Raw genomic sequence first — 13,452 nt, forward strand, 5'->3', positions numbered from 1 at the left:
TTTCATAGTTTTACGCAGTGGGCTGTGGTTCAAATCAAAGTGCTGCGATTTGATGATATCACGGCAAGCTTAATAGGCTCTAATTGTGGGTTAAGTATGTTGTAAACATCAGGTGACAAAACTTACTTTTAAATCAGTTTAAAATGATTTAAATGGAATGCGTTCAAAGTAAATATATGGAATGAGGTCCTTTATAAATTCATGGGCCAATGATTATCCACTTGATAAGGCTTCAGGACAAAATGTCTTTCGGACAAAAAAAAAATTAAATAAATAAATACCCCTGGTATGTCTCCATGGAGCATGTCTGACATGCCCTACGTGCTTGTGTGATGAATAGCAATGGGACCACCGACCCGCAGCTTGATCTGCGGGCTGACAGCACCCATCCCCCCACACGCCCATCTGTGTCTCCGCATAGCCAAGAAGGTACATGGCGCATGCAGCACAGACACATGTGCTTCCCAGGACCGATTTGCATATTTACAATTTTTCTTGGTGTTTATACTTTCTCAAAAACGCCTGAGTGGAAAATGTATTCGCTGTCTACAGCACGAAAAAACAACAACAAAACAAACAAACAAAAAAACCGTCCCCCGCACATATCAGAATGATGTACTTCACCTGACTGAGGCACTCATATTTTTGGTAAGATAATAAAGATATCTCCATGAGATGAGTATATAGCTAGTATATATTTTGTTATAACTATCAACAGATAAGATAACAATAAATCCCAGAAGATAAACCTGTTCCCCAAAAAGCTCCTTATAGTATAACCTGTGTTTCTGTTACATAATTGTTCAAAATATGAGTTACAACTCAAAAAGGCTCCTGTTCGTCTACAAAGACATTTTTTGTTGTGAAAGTCCACAAAAGCTTGCTCTATAGCTGCAGCTATGTAGCAAAGAATATGTTTATATGATTGTATTCTATTATTTTCTATCCCATTACAATCTATTAATTGTATTATATCATTGTCTATTCTATAGTCCTATTATTTCTTATTCTATGTTAATGTATTACATTCTATCATTTTCCATTCTTCAATTTTATTTGGTTGTATTATTTTCTATTATATTATATTCTTCAATTGTATTTAATTGATTTTCTATTTCTCTATCCTATTTTCTTATTCTTTATTTTTATTTTTTTTATTCGATCCACCCGCTTCAGCGGCGCGCTGACAGGGAACAACAGACCTGGTCTGCGTCGTCATCTAGCGGCCGGACCCCTGCCATCACCGACTTGTACGTCACCACTTTACCGTCTGGGGGCGGACGGCGCCGACCAAAACAACGCGAGGCAGGCGTCGCCATCCCCTGAATGGCGATCATGCGGAGTCCGTGCGAGCGATCGGCACCGCGCCATCTCTGTCGCGCATGGATGGAGGCCCCCGAAGGATTTGATAGATGAAAACACAGGTAGGAAGCGACGCGTTGTGCGTTGGGAGTCGCCTGCGTGGTGGGAAATGACCCAAATCACGCCCGGCCGAGTCAGCCGATTCTATCCACGGCCATGACGTTCATCACCGCGTTTGCTGTGATATTTCGCACCTTTTGGTGCGTTTGTCGTGCGCTCGCCCGCTCTCTTCACCACGTCGCTGTGTCGGACCCGTTGGGTTTGCCGTCGGTACCCAACCGCCGCCATCTTGGCACGGTGTTCATTCCACAGATTCCACCGATGGACGCACGCGCGCGCTACGGCGGACACGTAAATGTCACCGCCATCTTGTCACAGTGTTCATTGAACTCATCGTCTAAAGCAATTGCTCAGGGGTGGGAATTGTATTTGACTTTTATTCGGACAGGGTAGCCACATTGAGGTTGAATATCTTTTCCAAGAAAAAAAACAATGCACAAAACACACACGTATATGGAAGCTCACATCTGAATGCGCTGTCGTGTTGGTTCTTATATTGTCTCTTCTTTTCACTGAGGTGGAGAACAACCCCGGACCTGAAGATGAGACGTCTGTCCAAGAAGAAGGCCCTGAGCTTGGTGAAGGAACTTGATGCTTTCCCCAAGGTCCCAGAGAGCTATGTGGAGACCTCTGCATCTGGGGGGACAGGTGGGTGATCTCGGATGTGTCTCAGGGTTTTAAACTTCAAACACCGACCGGGGCCGTTAATGATGGGGATGGCCCGTCATGTCCGTCTCCTCCGCAGTGTCGCTGCTCGCCTTCAGCGCCATGGCCTTCCTGGCCATCCTAGAGTTTTTTGTTTACCGGGACACTTGGATGAAGTATGAGTACGAAGTGGACAAGGACTTTTCCAGGTAAGCCTGAGAACAGGGGCGACACCCGCTCAGCATATTCAACGCCACACAGACAATCAGTAAAGGGTGTAGAACCTCACCATGCTTTTGCCCTGCGACCCAACAGCAAATTGAGAATAAACATCGACATCACGGTTGCTATGAAATGCCAGCGTAAGTGCGCAAATGCCCTTATTCCATTCCAAAATTCCCTTTATGGTATGAATATATACATATATATATGCGCTCACTCACTGTGGTTATTTCAGATGTTGGAGCAGACATTCTGGATCTTGCCGAAACAATGATTACGTCCAGTGGCCTTAAGTATGAACCTGTGAGTGGAGCTATTTTTTTTTTTGACACTGCAAGACTGACAAGTGACTGCCAGTCAGAGTTCACACTGCCAATCTAGCACTAATGCCTGTTTCACACCTTTCCCGCCCTCCTCCCAGTGGCCGTCAGGTGAACTGTGTCCGATTTTCACGTCACAAAATAAGTCGGGGGAAAATAGGAGAGCTTGTTTTTCCGGTACATCAGCAAGTGGTTCACCCGGCCGCGCATTTGCCATGTTCCATGAATGAAAGTTTAAAACTCAGTCTAAAAAAGCGTTTGCCAAGTGTGAACACGAATGCAGGGAAAAAATTCACACACAATTCGCTTTACTTGGTTTTAAACCCATTTCCAATAATAATAAAAAAAAACAAAAAAACTTGTGCCGTCCGACCGAAACTTCCACGATCGGACACGGTAATCCCGCACCGCGGCGCGTCCAAGCTTTTCTCGCCTGCGGGACCCTCCGCAGGAGAGAACGGACCGCTTTGTTCTTGTCGTTTGTCCTGTTAGGTGTGAACCGGGCATTAACGGAGGCTGACAACAGCTGAATGATTTGAAATTGGCATGAGATCACCCAAATATCCTTTATATCTCAGATCTTTTTCTTTTTTTTTTTTCCACCCTTTCGTTCAGGTTATCTTTGACATGTCCCCACAACAGAGACTGTGGCACAGGTAAGCCTCGCGCCGGCCCCGCACAACCTAGACTACTTCTAGAAGAACACGTGAGCCTCGGCGGGAGTCGGCGCAATCCTGCCGATCCACATTCCGGATTGTTCGACGCCACATCATTTTTTGCGCGCGGCCGAAAATAGAATGTGTGAGTCATGCGCCCCCTCTGTGTTCGCCAGGACCTTGATTCTGGTACAGAACCGGCTGAGGGAGGAACACGCCCTCCAGGAGGTCCTCTACAAAACGGTCCTCAAGGGAGCCCCCACCGCCCTCCCCCCACGGTCAGTTTTTTCCCCTCCCCTAAATCCTGTCGGCGTGGTGGTCGGCGGGTCACGCCTCGCGCCAGCTCCAGACAGTAAAGTAGCGGCACTCCTCTGTGTGTAGGGAGGACGCCTCTGTGGAACCCCTCAACGCTTGCAGGATACACGGCTACGTCTACGTCAACAAGGTGGCCGGAAACTTCCACATCACCGTTGGAAAGTAAGACTCGGGTGAAGGGTCGGCGCGGTTCCGTCCGAATAGGCAAAAGGGTTTCCTCGGCCCCTCCTTGGGGAGGTACAGGGTTAATCATTTTAAGGCCATTTCGGCAGAGCGGTAGCGTTTTCTTGAATTAAGACCTAAGTTCCCCATGAGCCCCGCCTTATAGGAGGGGTCGGTTGTGACAATGCATCCGAATGATATTGACACCGGAGTTTGATATAACTTGGAATGATCAAGTTATTGTTCAATTAACATCCCCCTCCCCCAACAATCTCAGGCTTGTTTTAATTCCTCTGAACATCAACATTTCTATCGTCTTGTTTTCTTTTTCAGACCTATCCATCATCCCCGCGGCCACGCCCACATCGCGGCCTTTGTGAGCCACGAAAGTATGTCACTTCTTTTTGGTGCGATTCAATCGTTCTGTCATCGATTCCGTGTGTTGAGCAACCGAAATGAGTGCACATCCGCCGCCGCGTTCACGTCACGAGGTTGGAGTTGCGTGAGAGAAATAAACCATGAAAAAAATTGAGACGAGGTCAGAAAAACCCTCCTTCCAACCGAGGACTAGTTTCCTCTCAGGATCTTGACTATAGAAAGGTTCCGGCAGGATAGGTTGCATCCTTATGCCTTTTTTTTCCCCATGTTGCCTTTAAAAATTAAAGATGACTATCGAAAAGGGACACATGTAGAAAATGGCCACTTGGACGGCGCCGTGGCCTTTTTAAAACATCTATCTGCAATGAAAGATTTCCTTGGGCGCAAACGATAATGAACGTGTGGTTGAACGTTCCCCTCCCCGACCCGTCGCGCCCCGAGTGACTCGGCGCCGCTGTCCCCCTTCTGCACCGCAGCGTACAACTTCTCTCACCGCATCGACCATCTGTCTTTCGGAGAAGAGATCCCGGGCATCCTCAATCCCCTGGACGGCACGGAGAAGGTCACCAGTAACAGTAAGATGCTGCTGCTCTGAGATGATGTGAGAGGAGCGGGTGGGGGCATGATGGATTGCAACGCCGTCGGACGGCGGTTTCTTTATTTCTCCCACTGTATCGCGGCTAATAAAGCATTTTGGTAAATAGGCACCCGGCGTTTTTGCGCGCCGCCAGAGAATGGAGCGAATCCCTTTGTTGTCTTTGTCGGGCCTATTTTCGTTTTTTGTTTATTGGAAACTTAATGTCGTCGCTTGAGAAGATGTGTTCACCATTTTCCCCCACCCGGTTCTTATCAAAACGTTGGTTTCCATCGTTTATGACTGTCGACAGCACGGCCGCGTTGAAAGCGTCGCCGCTGAGGAACTTGCCACTCTGCCGCAGCCGCTCGCCGTGCTCAAGTGATGTTCAGTGCAGTGTTTTTCCAACTGCTCTGCCCAGGTGTGCCGTGAAGACTTTTGAAATTCCATGGTAACTAGTTCTTTTGCGTCGCCAGATCAAAATGATTTGCGCTAATTAATCCAAAGTGGGCCGGGGCAGAGAAAAAAAAGGTTTGAGAAACACTGGTCTCGTGGGGGCAAACCTTTGAGCCTTAAAAGGTGTTTCCTGACGCAAATCAGCTGTTTATTATTATTTTTTGTTTGTTTTTGTTTTTTTTCTTTGGCTACATCCGCGCTAACGTGAGAGGCTAGAAACAGGAGGTTATTCCGCTTCCCACCATTAAACCTGCTGCCGGGCAGTTTCCCATTTTCGGAAAGTAGACGCAACACCCTTTTTTTTTTTTTTAAGGCTTAAACGTTTGCCCCATTGGACTGCATTCCAGCACAGTGACGGTGCAGCAGAGTGGTATGTTTCTCAATCGTACAGCGAGGTTGTGGTCTGAACCATAATGTAAATATGTGGTGTAAAAAAAAATAAAAATAATAATAATCCCAAAAAAATCAAACCTATCCTTTTGGGCTTTTCCATGGCAGATAACCAGATGTTCCAGTATTTCATCACAGTGGTCCCCACCAAACTGCACACGTACAAGATCTCTGCCGACACGCACCAGTTCGCGGTGACCGAGCGGGTCAGTGGGCGCTCACTCACGCCACCAAGAGGTGACCGAGAGGACGACCGACGCTCACCCTTCCGTCTCCTCTCCCCCGCAGGAGCGAGCGATCAACCACGCGGCGGGCAGCCACGGCGTCTCCGGCATCTTCGTCAAGTACGACACCAGCTCCCTCATGGTGACGGTCAGAGAGCAGCACATGCCGCTGTGGCAGTTCCTGGTCAGACTGAGCGGCATTGTCGGAGGCATATTCACCACGACGGGTAGGTCGCCGTTTTCATTTTTTATTTGTTTGTTTTTGTATTTATTTGTCTATCTATCTTCCCTTCTTTACCCCAAAGTCACGCTCAACTAAAGCAGAGCCCCTGGATTTATCCTGCACCACCCCTTTTTATCCCCTCCTTCACAGGCATGCTCCACGGCTTTGTCAGCTTCTGCTTCCATGTCGTCTGCTGTCGCTTCAAACTTGGAGCTCACCGTCCCGGGGAGGTGAGTTCCGGAACGCGCGCTTCCGTGCGGGCGGGAGGCTCGGCTGGTCCGTTTCTGTGGGCGGGACACAAGCCTTACCTCCTGCTTGTACAAAACCTTAGCCTTGAGTTTTCATATGCATGTCGCTTGTTTCGCACCGAACCGCTGAGAAGTCTTTATTTCGTCGGCCTGCCGTCGTGATTAGGGTTCGACTCCTCTGTGGTGGATTGGAAAGTCTTATCTATTTAAAATGTGTGTAAAAATGTCATACTTATACCTGTTCACATTTCGTATTGAGAGGCGCCCGCGAATTTGAAACGCAACGATGCTTAATGCGGTGCCCGAGGAGAGTGGCGATCGGGTGTTTTTTGCTGGTGCCGCCATCTTCGGCGTTCGAGCTTTTTCCCCCTTGAAGAGCTGAGAACGCCTTCCCTGCATTTCACCTTCCGTTTGACTACTCGCGCGGATTTGATCCCGGAAATGCCTGTGATAACGGGATGAATGTCCGAAAATGTCCAAGCGACCTCTCCCCTCACTTCCAGGCGGCGCGGGCCGACGGCCTGATGAACAACCACCACGCCCCACTGTTGGCAGACGACGCCGCGCACGAAGAAGAGGAGTAGTCGTCACCGGCTCTGACTGACTTATCACTGGAAAGATTTGGGACCACCGCTGTACGTTCATTACTCCAACCGACACGATTCGCACAAAGATTTTAATTTTTTTCCCCCCTCCTCCATCTTTTGAATATCTACCGACATGATGAAGAACGTTGAGACGGGATGGGAGGGTTCACGCACTGGAGTTAGTTCACATGTGTCCATCCATGGTGCTGTAGGTAAAGGTACCAATCTGTGTCAAAACCAACTTTTTGGAAGGTTCCCGTTATTACATTCTATGATCTCACCGATTAAGTCTCATGTTTGTCGTTTGGTTACGATGCCAATAAACTGTACATGTCGCCGCATTTGTGCAGTGTTTCCCCTCTCATTCACATTTTTCAAATCAAGAGCGAGTGTGGATTTTCCCCACAATATCAAAACTACAAATGAACATGGAAGTTGTATCACACCCACTTGTTACCACCAGGGATATAACACACATTTAGAATTGAGTGTTCGGGGTTACGATGACGGCATTGCTTTAAAAAACAAAAAAACAAACAAAAAAAAACCCCCACACACATCCGCAAAATCTGAGCTAAAGGGGAAATATGGGGCCGCACCGTCAATCTGCACGTTCATTTTCAAGGAGATTCACCGAAAACAAGAAAGAAATAAAGCCCTCTAAGATGCTGGTCTCCGAATGCAGTCTCACAAATCTCTGCGACTAAGCATCTTTGCATAGAACAAAGTGGAAGTGTGTGTAGTAATTTAGAAATAAAACGGTCAACAAAGATGATTTCACACCCAAAATTGTGAGAGAAAAAAAACCTGTTTTAAGTTAGTGGTATTCAAACTGCGGCGCGCTCCCATCTAGTGGGCAGCGGAAGAATTGCAAAATAAAAATGTGTGTGTGTGTGTGTATGTGTATATATATATATATATATATATATATATATATATATATATATATACACACACACACACATATATATAAAAATCGCTCAAGCACTCATTTTACATGACCAATTAAATTTCATTAAATATGTTTATAATTATATCTGAGTGAGAGAGGGGTTGTCATTTTCAATAGTTAATTGAAAATCGTGCAATTTGTGCATATTTGAATTTGTTTTAACTATTTGTTTTATTCATTATTTTACTTGTTGTCATTATTTGTTTATTTTTATCATGTAGTTGCGCACCTTTCTGCACCCGTCAGCCTGTAAAACAAATAAGTAAAAGAATGTGACCGCTTGACCTGGTTAACTATGTTAATTTGCATATGACACATTTTAATTTGTGTTTTTTTGGGCGAAGGGGGGGGGGGGGGGTTGAATACTACTGTTGTAAGTGAATCAGGTTTTTTATCCAACTTATATTTTCATATAAATATTTCAGTGTTTTCTTAGTCCATATATACATACACATTTGAAGCAGAGCGTAAAAAAAAAAACAAGCCTAAAGGGCGATGAGTGAATGGATGGCAGCACACGTTTGCTCTGAGTTTATTTCAGTTTTGCCGAGCAGACTTGAACAACACAATTCTTTCATTGTTTTCTTCAGGAGGAGGGGTGGGGAGGGGGCAGAAGGTGGTTAAACGGGGTCGTTTTGGGCAGCAAGTGTGAGATGAAATCATTGTACAGATGTTTCACAGTTCATTTTTACAGACACTACATGAGGCGGTTTCTTCTCCCACAGCCTGCTTGTTGTCGTTGTTGTTGTTGTTGTTGTTTTTACCCACACTGCACTGCTGTTCTAGCCTGACATTGCCAGACCAATTTGCAAATGCCTATGGAACCTCAACTGGCGCAGAACAATGTCTCTGGATGCAATTGGGTAGACCAACAACCAATCAGCGCATTGGATAGGCCTACAACCAATCAGAGCACTGGATAGACTTACAACCAATCAAAGCACTGGATAGACCTACAACCAATCAGAGCACTGGATGGACCTACAACCAATCAGAGCACTGGATGGACCTACAACCAATCAGAGCACTGGATGGACCTACAACCAATCGGAGCGACTGACAAATGGCAATGACAGTGGCACCAGTTGGTAAATTAAAACTTTTAGAGAAAACACACGGTCTGGTTTGTTTGATACTGTTGCGATTGCAATTCAACAGACCGTTTCAGCCATATTAGATGAACGGTTGCGATTGGCCCGACCCGGGCGAGGTCGGGTGGAAACCTGTTTGAATGGGAGGGTGGCTAGACATATTCTGCAGCGCAAACGGAACATGAGCTGCAGCTGGGCGTGGTTCCCAGGCTACTGCTGTCCCAGAAAAGACAACAACAACAAAGACAAAACGCAGAGGGGGGAGCTCGGGACGGGCCCTCGCTCCGTCCGACCGCGGCCACTCGGAGGACGCCGCACTTTCGGACATTTTGGTTCACGGTTCCCTTCCCCCCCCCCCCCCCCCCCCCCCCGAGCGGCGACCTCGGTTTGCACCGGACACGAGCTTTGCATAAAAAAACCCCAGCACATTCAATCGGTGTCGTCCGCCATGCATTTGCGTCCCGCTAAAGAGTCGCGACGCGGGAACGTACACAACGCGGGACAGACACATCTCTTCTGCTTGTTCACTTTGGGGTCGACTCCCTGGGAAGCTCTGTGGCAGCGAAATCAACAGTCAAATACAGTTCTTTTAATCTTTTTTTGGTAGTCTATAAGAATATACAAGTTCAAGTTCAACTATTTACAGCTCTTCCGAACTCCTGTCGTGTCCATATATATATATATATATATATATATATATATATATATATACACATATACATATATACACATACATACATATATACACATATATATACATACATACATATATACATATATATATATATATATATATATACACACACACACACAGTATATCTCACATACACTGCCGAGGTCCGGACCAGCCTTTTGACACAAGTATTTATAAAGATGTAAAAATAGTAAACTTAGCTTCAGTAAAAACCGCTGTACAAACAGGCAGAAAGTGGACGAGCGTCCAAACAAACAAAGGTTCCGGGTCAGAGACGCGACCATTGCGGCTGTTTGTGACAGGGCAGCTCCATAACAAAAGGTAGTAAAATCGGTATCGTTTAAGATTTTTTTTTTTTTTTTTTTGCGACTTTTAGTGTGCGGTCAAAAGTTAAACGACAGAAACATCCCCCTCCCCCTCAGCCCCTCGGCGGACCAGGCAGAGATGACCGTGCGTACAATGAAGAAGTACAATGGGATTAAGGCTGGATCATGCTTCTCCTTCTGCACGTGAGTGAACATGCGTGGGTGTCGTTTGGAGACCTTCTTGTGGCCGTTTGCTTTTAGACTTTTTTTTTTTTTTGGTGATTTTGTGTATAACCTTACCTGTCCACTGGGGGGCAGTGTTCCATTAAGCCAACATACAGAAAACATAGAAATCAGTAGAAAGAGTTTTTTTTTCTTTCTTTCTTTATTCGAAAACTTTAGACCCCAAAAATATGGATATGCGAAAAATAAACTTCGAACCTCGTCCACAAGACGCGCTTCTGTCTCCAAAATACAAATTTTTTTCCCATTCTGAACCCGCCTCACGACAGGAAGTTGGGCAATTCAACCAATCTGCTCCGTTGCGAGCGACACTTTACCCAAAACCCCCTTCACCGCGCGACTCGGCGCAGACGTGTCTACGGAGAAGCATAAACCAGGCTTTACAGGGAGGATACGGGTCGTTTCAGAGTGACAGCCAAAAAACAGAAATAAAATAAAAATTAATTGCCCATCGTATTAAGTTCTGACGTATTTCAAGTATGCAAAAAAAAACAAACAAACATCTGCAGTAATTTCAAGGCAGTTTGTAAGAGGACAGGATCAGCGGGACAAGAACATGTGGAAAGACTGGACAAGGCTTATTGTTGCATATATAATCCAACCCCCCCCCCCCTCCCCAAAAAGATGGATATCAAACAAATGGACACAGGTTCTGACGAGACGTTAGACGAGCGGACTTGGAGTTCGCCTGTTCAGACTCGAAGAGAGAGAAAAAAAAAAAAAAAACACAAGTGGAGGATACGTCCCTTTTTCTGGACGGTGCCTCGGGAGGCTGGGACGCCGTGTCCTGCCCCGCGGGGCGCGAGATAGCGGCGGGCGGGCGGGCGGGTGGGCGGGCGGGGTCCCCACCCCACACCCCTCCCCCACCCCGGGCGCCCTGGAGGAGGCCTCAGTTGGTCAAGGTGCTGGAGGCTCGGAAGTAGGAGAGGAACTTGAAGCAGAGGCTCACCACAAAGTACCAGATGTTCCGGGCCATCTCGGAGCGGGCGATGAACACCCTCCAGATGAAGACCAGCAGCACCGTGTTGAAGGTGTAGCGGATGTTCCTCAGCCTGGGAGCGAGAGAGAGAATAATAATATTAACATTACATAATGGCTTTCTGGAATACTTGATTCGGATTGGTTGATAAGGTAGCGGCCATCAGCGGTCAGTCATTTCTGAATAATGAGCGCTGTCCGTTACAGGCTAATGAAATTAGGTAGATACGTCCAATTTCACATTAACAACAATAAATAGGTTATAGTCAGTTGTAGGTTTTTAGGTCCCAAAAATTGCAATGGCAACTAATTGCGACAGCAATTAAGAGTCTGAAAAAAAAAAGTCTTATTTTTTTTGTCCTTTTATTATTATTATTTTGGTTCATTGTTTGAGGTCTATAGGCCACGGATTACAACTTAAAAAAAAAAAATCTGAATTTCTTACTGTACTTTCAAAAAGGACATTACAACTTCACATAGAAACTCATATTTCAAAACTATTTCAATGTGTTTTAAACACACGTCAATAAAATAACCATATAATCAGTCTTAGGAATGTCACATGACCCTGTGTGCATACGGAGTTGGGAGTGTTCACCGCCTCCGACACTCACTTCCTCAGATGCTGGCGGGCGGCGGGAATGTCAGACATGTCTTCGTTCAGCACGTACTTCTTGGTGCCGATGCAGTAGTTCTCGATGTACTCCGGCCAGTTGAGCTGGCGCACGTCAAAGTTGAACGTCTGCGGGGCGGGAGGGGAAGAGGGGAGGCCGTTCAGGCAAAAGGACGCGCCGCGGCCCCGCTGACCGCCGCGCGCGGTCCCGCTCTCCGCCGGCGGGCGGCGCTAGAGTCACGCTGAGCGGTATTGTCATTTTTCATTCTTTAATAAGGGACAGAGCGAAGCAGTCGCTCTCTCATCCAGTCAAAAGCCAAACAGTAGTTGATATAATTCTATTAGCATTTAGATTAAAGGCGCCGCATAGATGGGATTTATTGTACCAGCACTATTCCCATCACCTGACAATTAAAAAATGTAAAATCAATTGGCTTGTCGAAACTTTCCTTTCGTCTGTCCTGCTCAAATTAGCATATTAGCACATAGAGATTTCTGTGTGTGTGTGTGTGTGTGTGTGTGTGTGTGTGTATGTGTGTGTGTGTGCGCGCGCATTTGTGTCTGCACGTGTGCGTGCGTGCGTGTGTGTGTGTGTGTGTGTGTGTGTGTGTGTGTGTGTGTGTGTGTGTGTGTGTGAGCCAACCTTCCTGTCCTCGGGGGTGAGGTGGCTCATCAGCATGCTCATATTCTCAGAGTTCCACTCCCAATCCTGGCTGCTGAAATACTCCAGCATGCCGATGGCCTTGTGAAGGCGATTAAAGATACGCATCATCCTGGACACGGAGCGCGAGAGAGAGAGAGAGAGAGAGAGAGCGGGTGAGGCGGGAGTTCCACGGTGAATCTTTCTGGCAAAATCCTTTTTCAAATGTTTCCGACGACGAGCGTCCGGGTCTTACTGTGGCTTCTGGCCCGAGAGGCGCAGGAAGAGGTCGTAGATCAGGGCGGGGAGCTTGTGGCTGACCAGGATCCAGTACTGGTTGATCAGGTAGTTGGAGGTGATGTTGGCGTTGGGCCGGCGGAAGGCCTGCTCCAGAGGGTTCCTCTTGAAAGTGGACATGACGTGGTGCTCTGGACCGGAAGGAAAAGGCAAGCGCGGGCAAAACTTAACCGGGAACCCGCACGTTTTGATCGTCTTCTTTTGAGTCTGCTCAAAAAGACACCAAACGCATCACGATCGGGACTAAGGCCGGGACGGCAAATTTGAATCAAATTTAATTTCAGTTCCCGGATTCAGCTACGACGCGCGGGCAACATCTAGTGTTATCCAGGGACGGCCGGAAATAGTGATTAGATACGTAATCGCACGGATGACACTGTATGCAGGGAAAACGATTTCCAGGAACCGTGGTCGGTGCTGATAATTTGTGACCTTTATCCCGTTCCCGATGGATTATCTGGCACCAGCAGTCACGGAGGGACTTCTTTCACCCTCTGGGCGCCCCCCTTCCCCTTCACTACAGTCAGCAGTAGCCACCCATGTATGAAAAAACCCCCCCCCCAGAGAGAGTCAAGTGACTATGCGCATTACATCACACACGGCACGCAAGCGAGAGCTGTGCGAGGGGTTGCCATGGAAACCGGCTGACCAGATCCAAGGCAACAGCCAGATGTGTCCCGACTTCAGCGGCCGCCCGGCTCAGCCCCGGCCCGCCAATAGCAGGGCTAACCTTCAGCCGCCCTCCCAGCTCCACGGGGTTTCCATGGAGACGCAGCACCGGGGGGGGGGGGGGGCGACACCACGCAGGAATACTACC

At 47.2% G+C, this 13,452-nt stretch overlaps 2 protein-coding genes across 2 annotated transcripts in view; one reads left to right on the forward strand and one right to left on the reverse strand.

Moving 5' to 3' along the window:
* Window positions 1-1,289: 1,289 nt before the first annotated feature.
* On the forward strand, window positions 1,290-7,183 carry LOC307246240 (endoplasmic reticulum-Golgi intermediate compartment protein 2-like). Its single transcript, XM_080022104.1, has 14 exons — window positions 1,290-1,424; window positions 1,940-2,070; window positions 2,168-2,276; window positions 2,383-2,429; window positions 2,525-2,592; window positions 3,225-3,265; window positions 3,442-3,543; window positions 3,647-3,742; window positions 4,076-4,131; window positions 4,597-4,695; window positions 5,649-5,746; window positions 5,829-5,991; window positions 6,138-6,217; window positions 6,739-7,183. The coding sequence occupies exons 2-14, from the start codon at window positions 1,965-1,967 to the stop codon at window positions 6,817-6,819; spliced, it is 1,146 nt and encodes a 381-aa protein (XP_079878230.1). The 5' UTR covers window positions 1,290-1,424; window positions 1,940-1,964; the 3' UTR covers window positions 6,820-7,183.
* A 3,553-nt stretch (window positions 7,184-10,736) lies between these two features.
* The window catches only part of LOC307246492 (fatty acyl-CoA reductase 1), a 40,733-nt gene continuing 38,017 nt past the window's right edge, over window positions 10,737-13,452 (reverse strand). The window contains exons 9-12 of the mRNA XM_080022428.1: window positions 12,595-12,766; window positions 12,342-12,471; window positions 11,700-11,827; window positions 10,737-11,159 (exon numbers count right to left, since the gene is read on the reverse strand). Of these exons, the coding sequence (XP_079878554.1) occupies window positions 10,997-11,159; window positions 11,700-11,827; window positions 12,342-12,471; window positions 12,595-12,766 (593 nt within the window). The 3' untranslated portion in view covers window positions 10,737-10,996. The remainder of the gene's footprint in view (window positions 11,160-11,699; window positions 11,828-12,341; window positions 12,472-12,594; window positions 12,767-13,452) is intronic.

Source organism: Zeus faber, assembly GCF_960531495.2.
Source record: "Zeus faber genome assembly, chromosome: 21".
In the NCBI taxonomy this organism is placed as follows: domain Eukaryota; kingdom Metazoa; phylum Chordata; class Actinopteri; order Zeiformes; family Zeidae; genus Zeus; species Zeus faber.

What these genes read in the sequence shown, in the direction of transcription:
- LOC307246240 (XM_080022104.1), top strand. Translation starts at nt 1,965, where the DNA reads ATGAGACGTCTGTCCAAGAAGAAGGCCCTGAGCTTGGTGAAGGAACTT. An exon ending in GTGGCCTTAAGTATGAACCT is followed by an intron (nt 2,593 to 3,224) that starts GTGAGTGGAGCT and finishes CCTTTCGTTCAG; the next exon opens with GTTATCTTTGACATGTCCCC. An exon ending in CCCACCGCCCTCCCCCCACG is followed by an intron (nt 3,544 to 3,646) that starts GTCAGTTTTTTC and finishes CTCTGTGTGTAG; the next exon opens with GGAGGACGCCTCTGTGGAAC.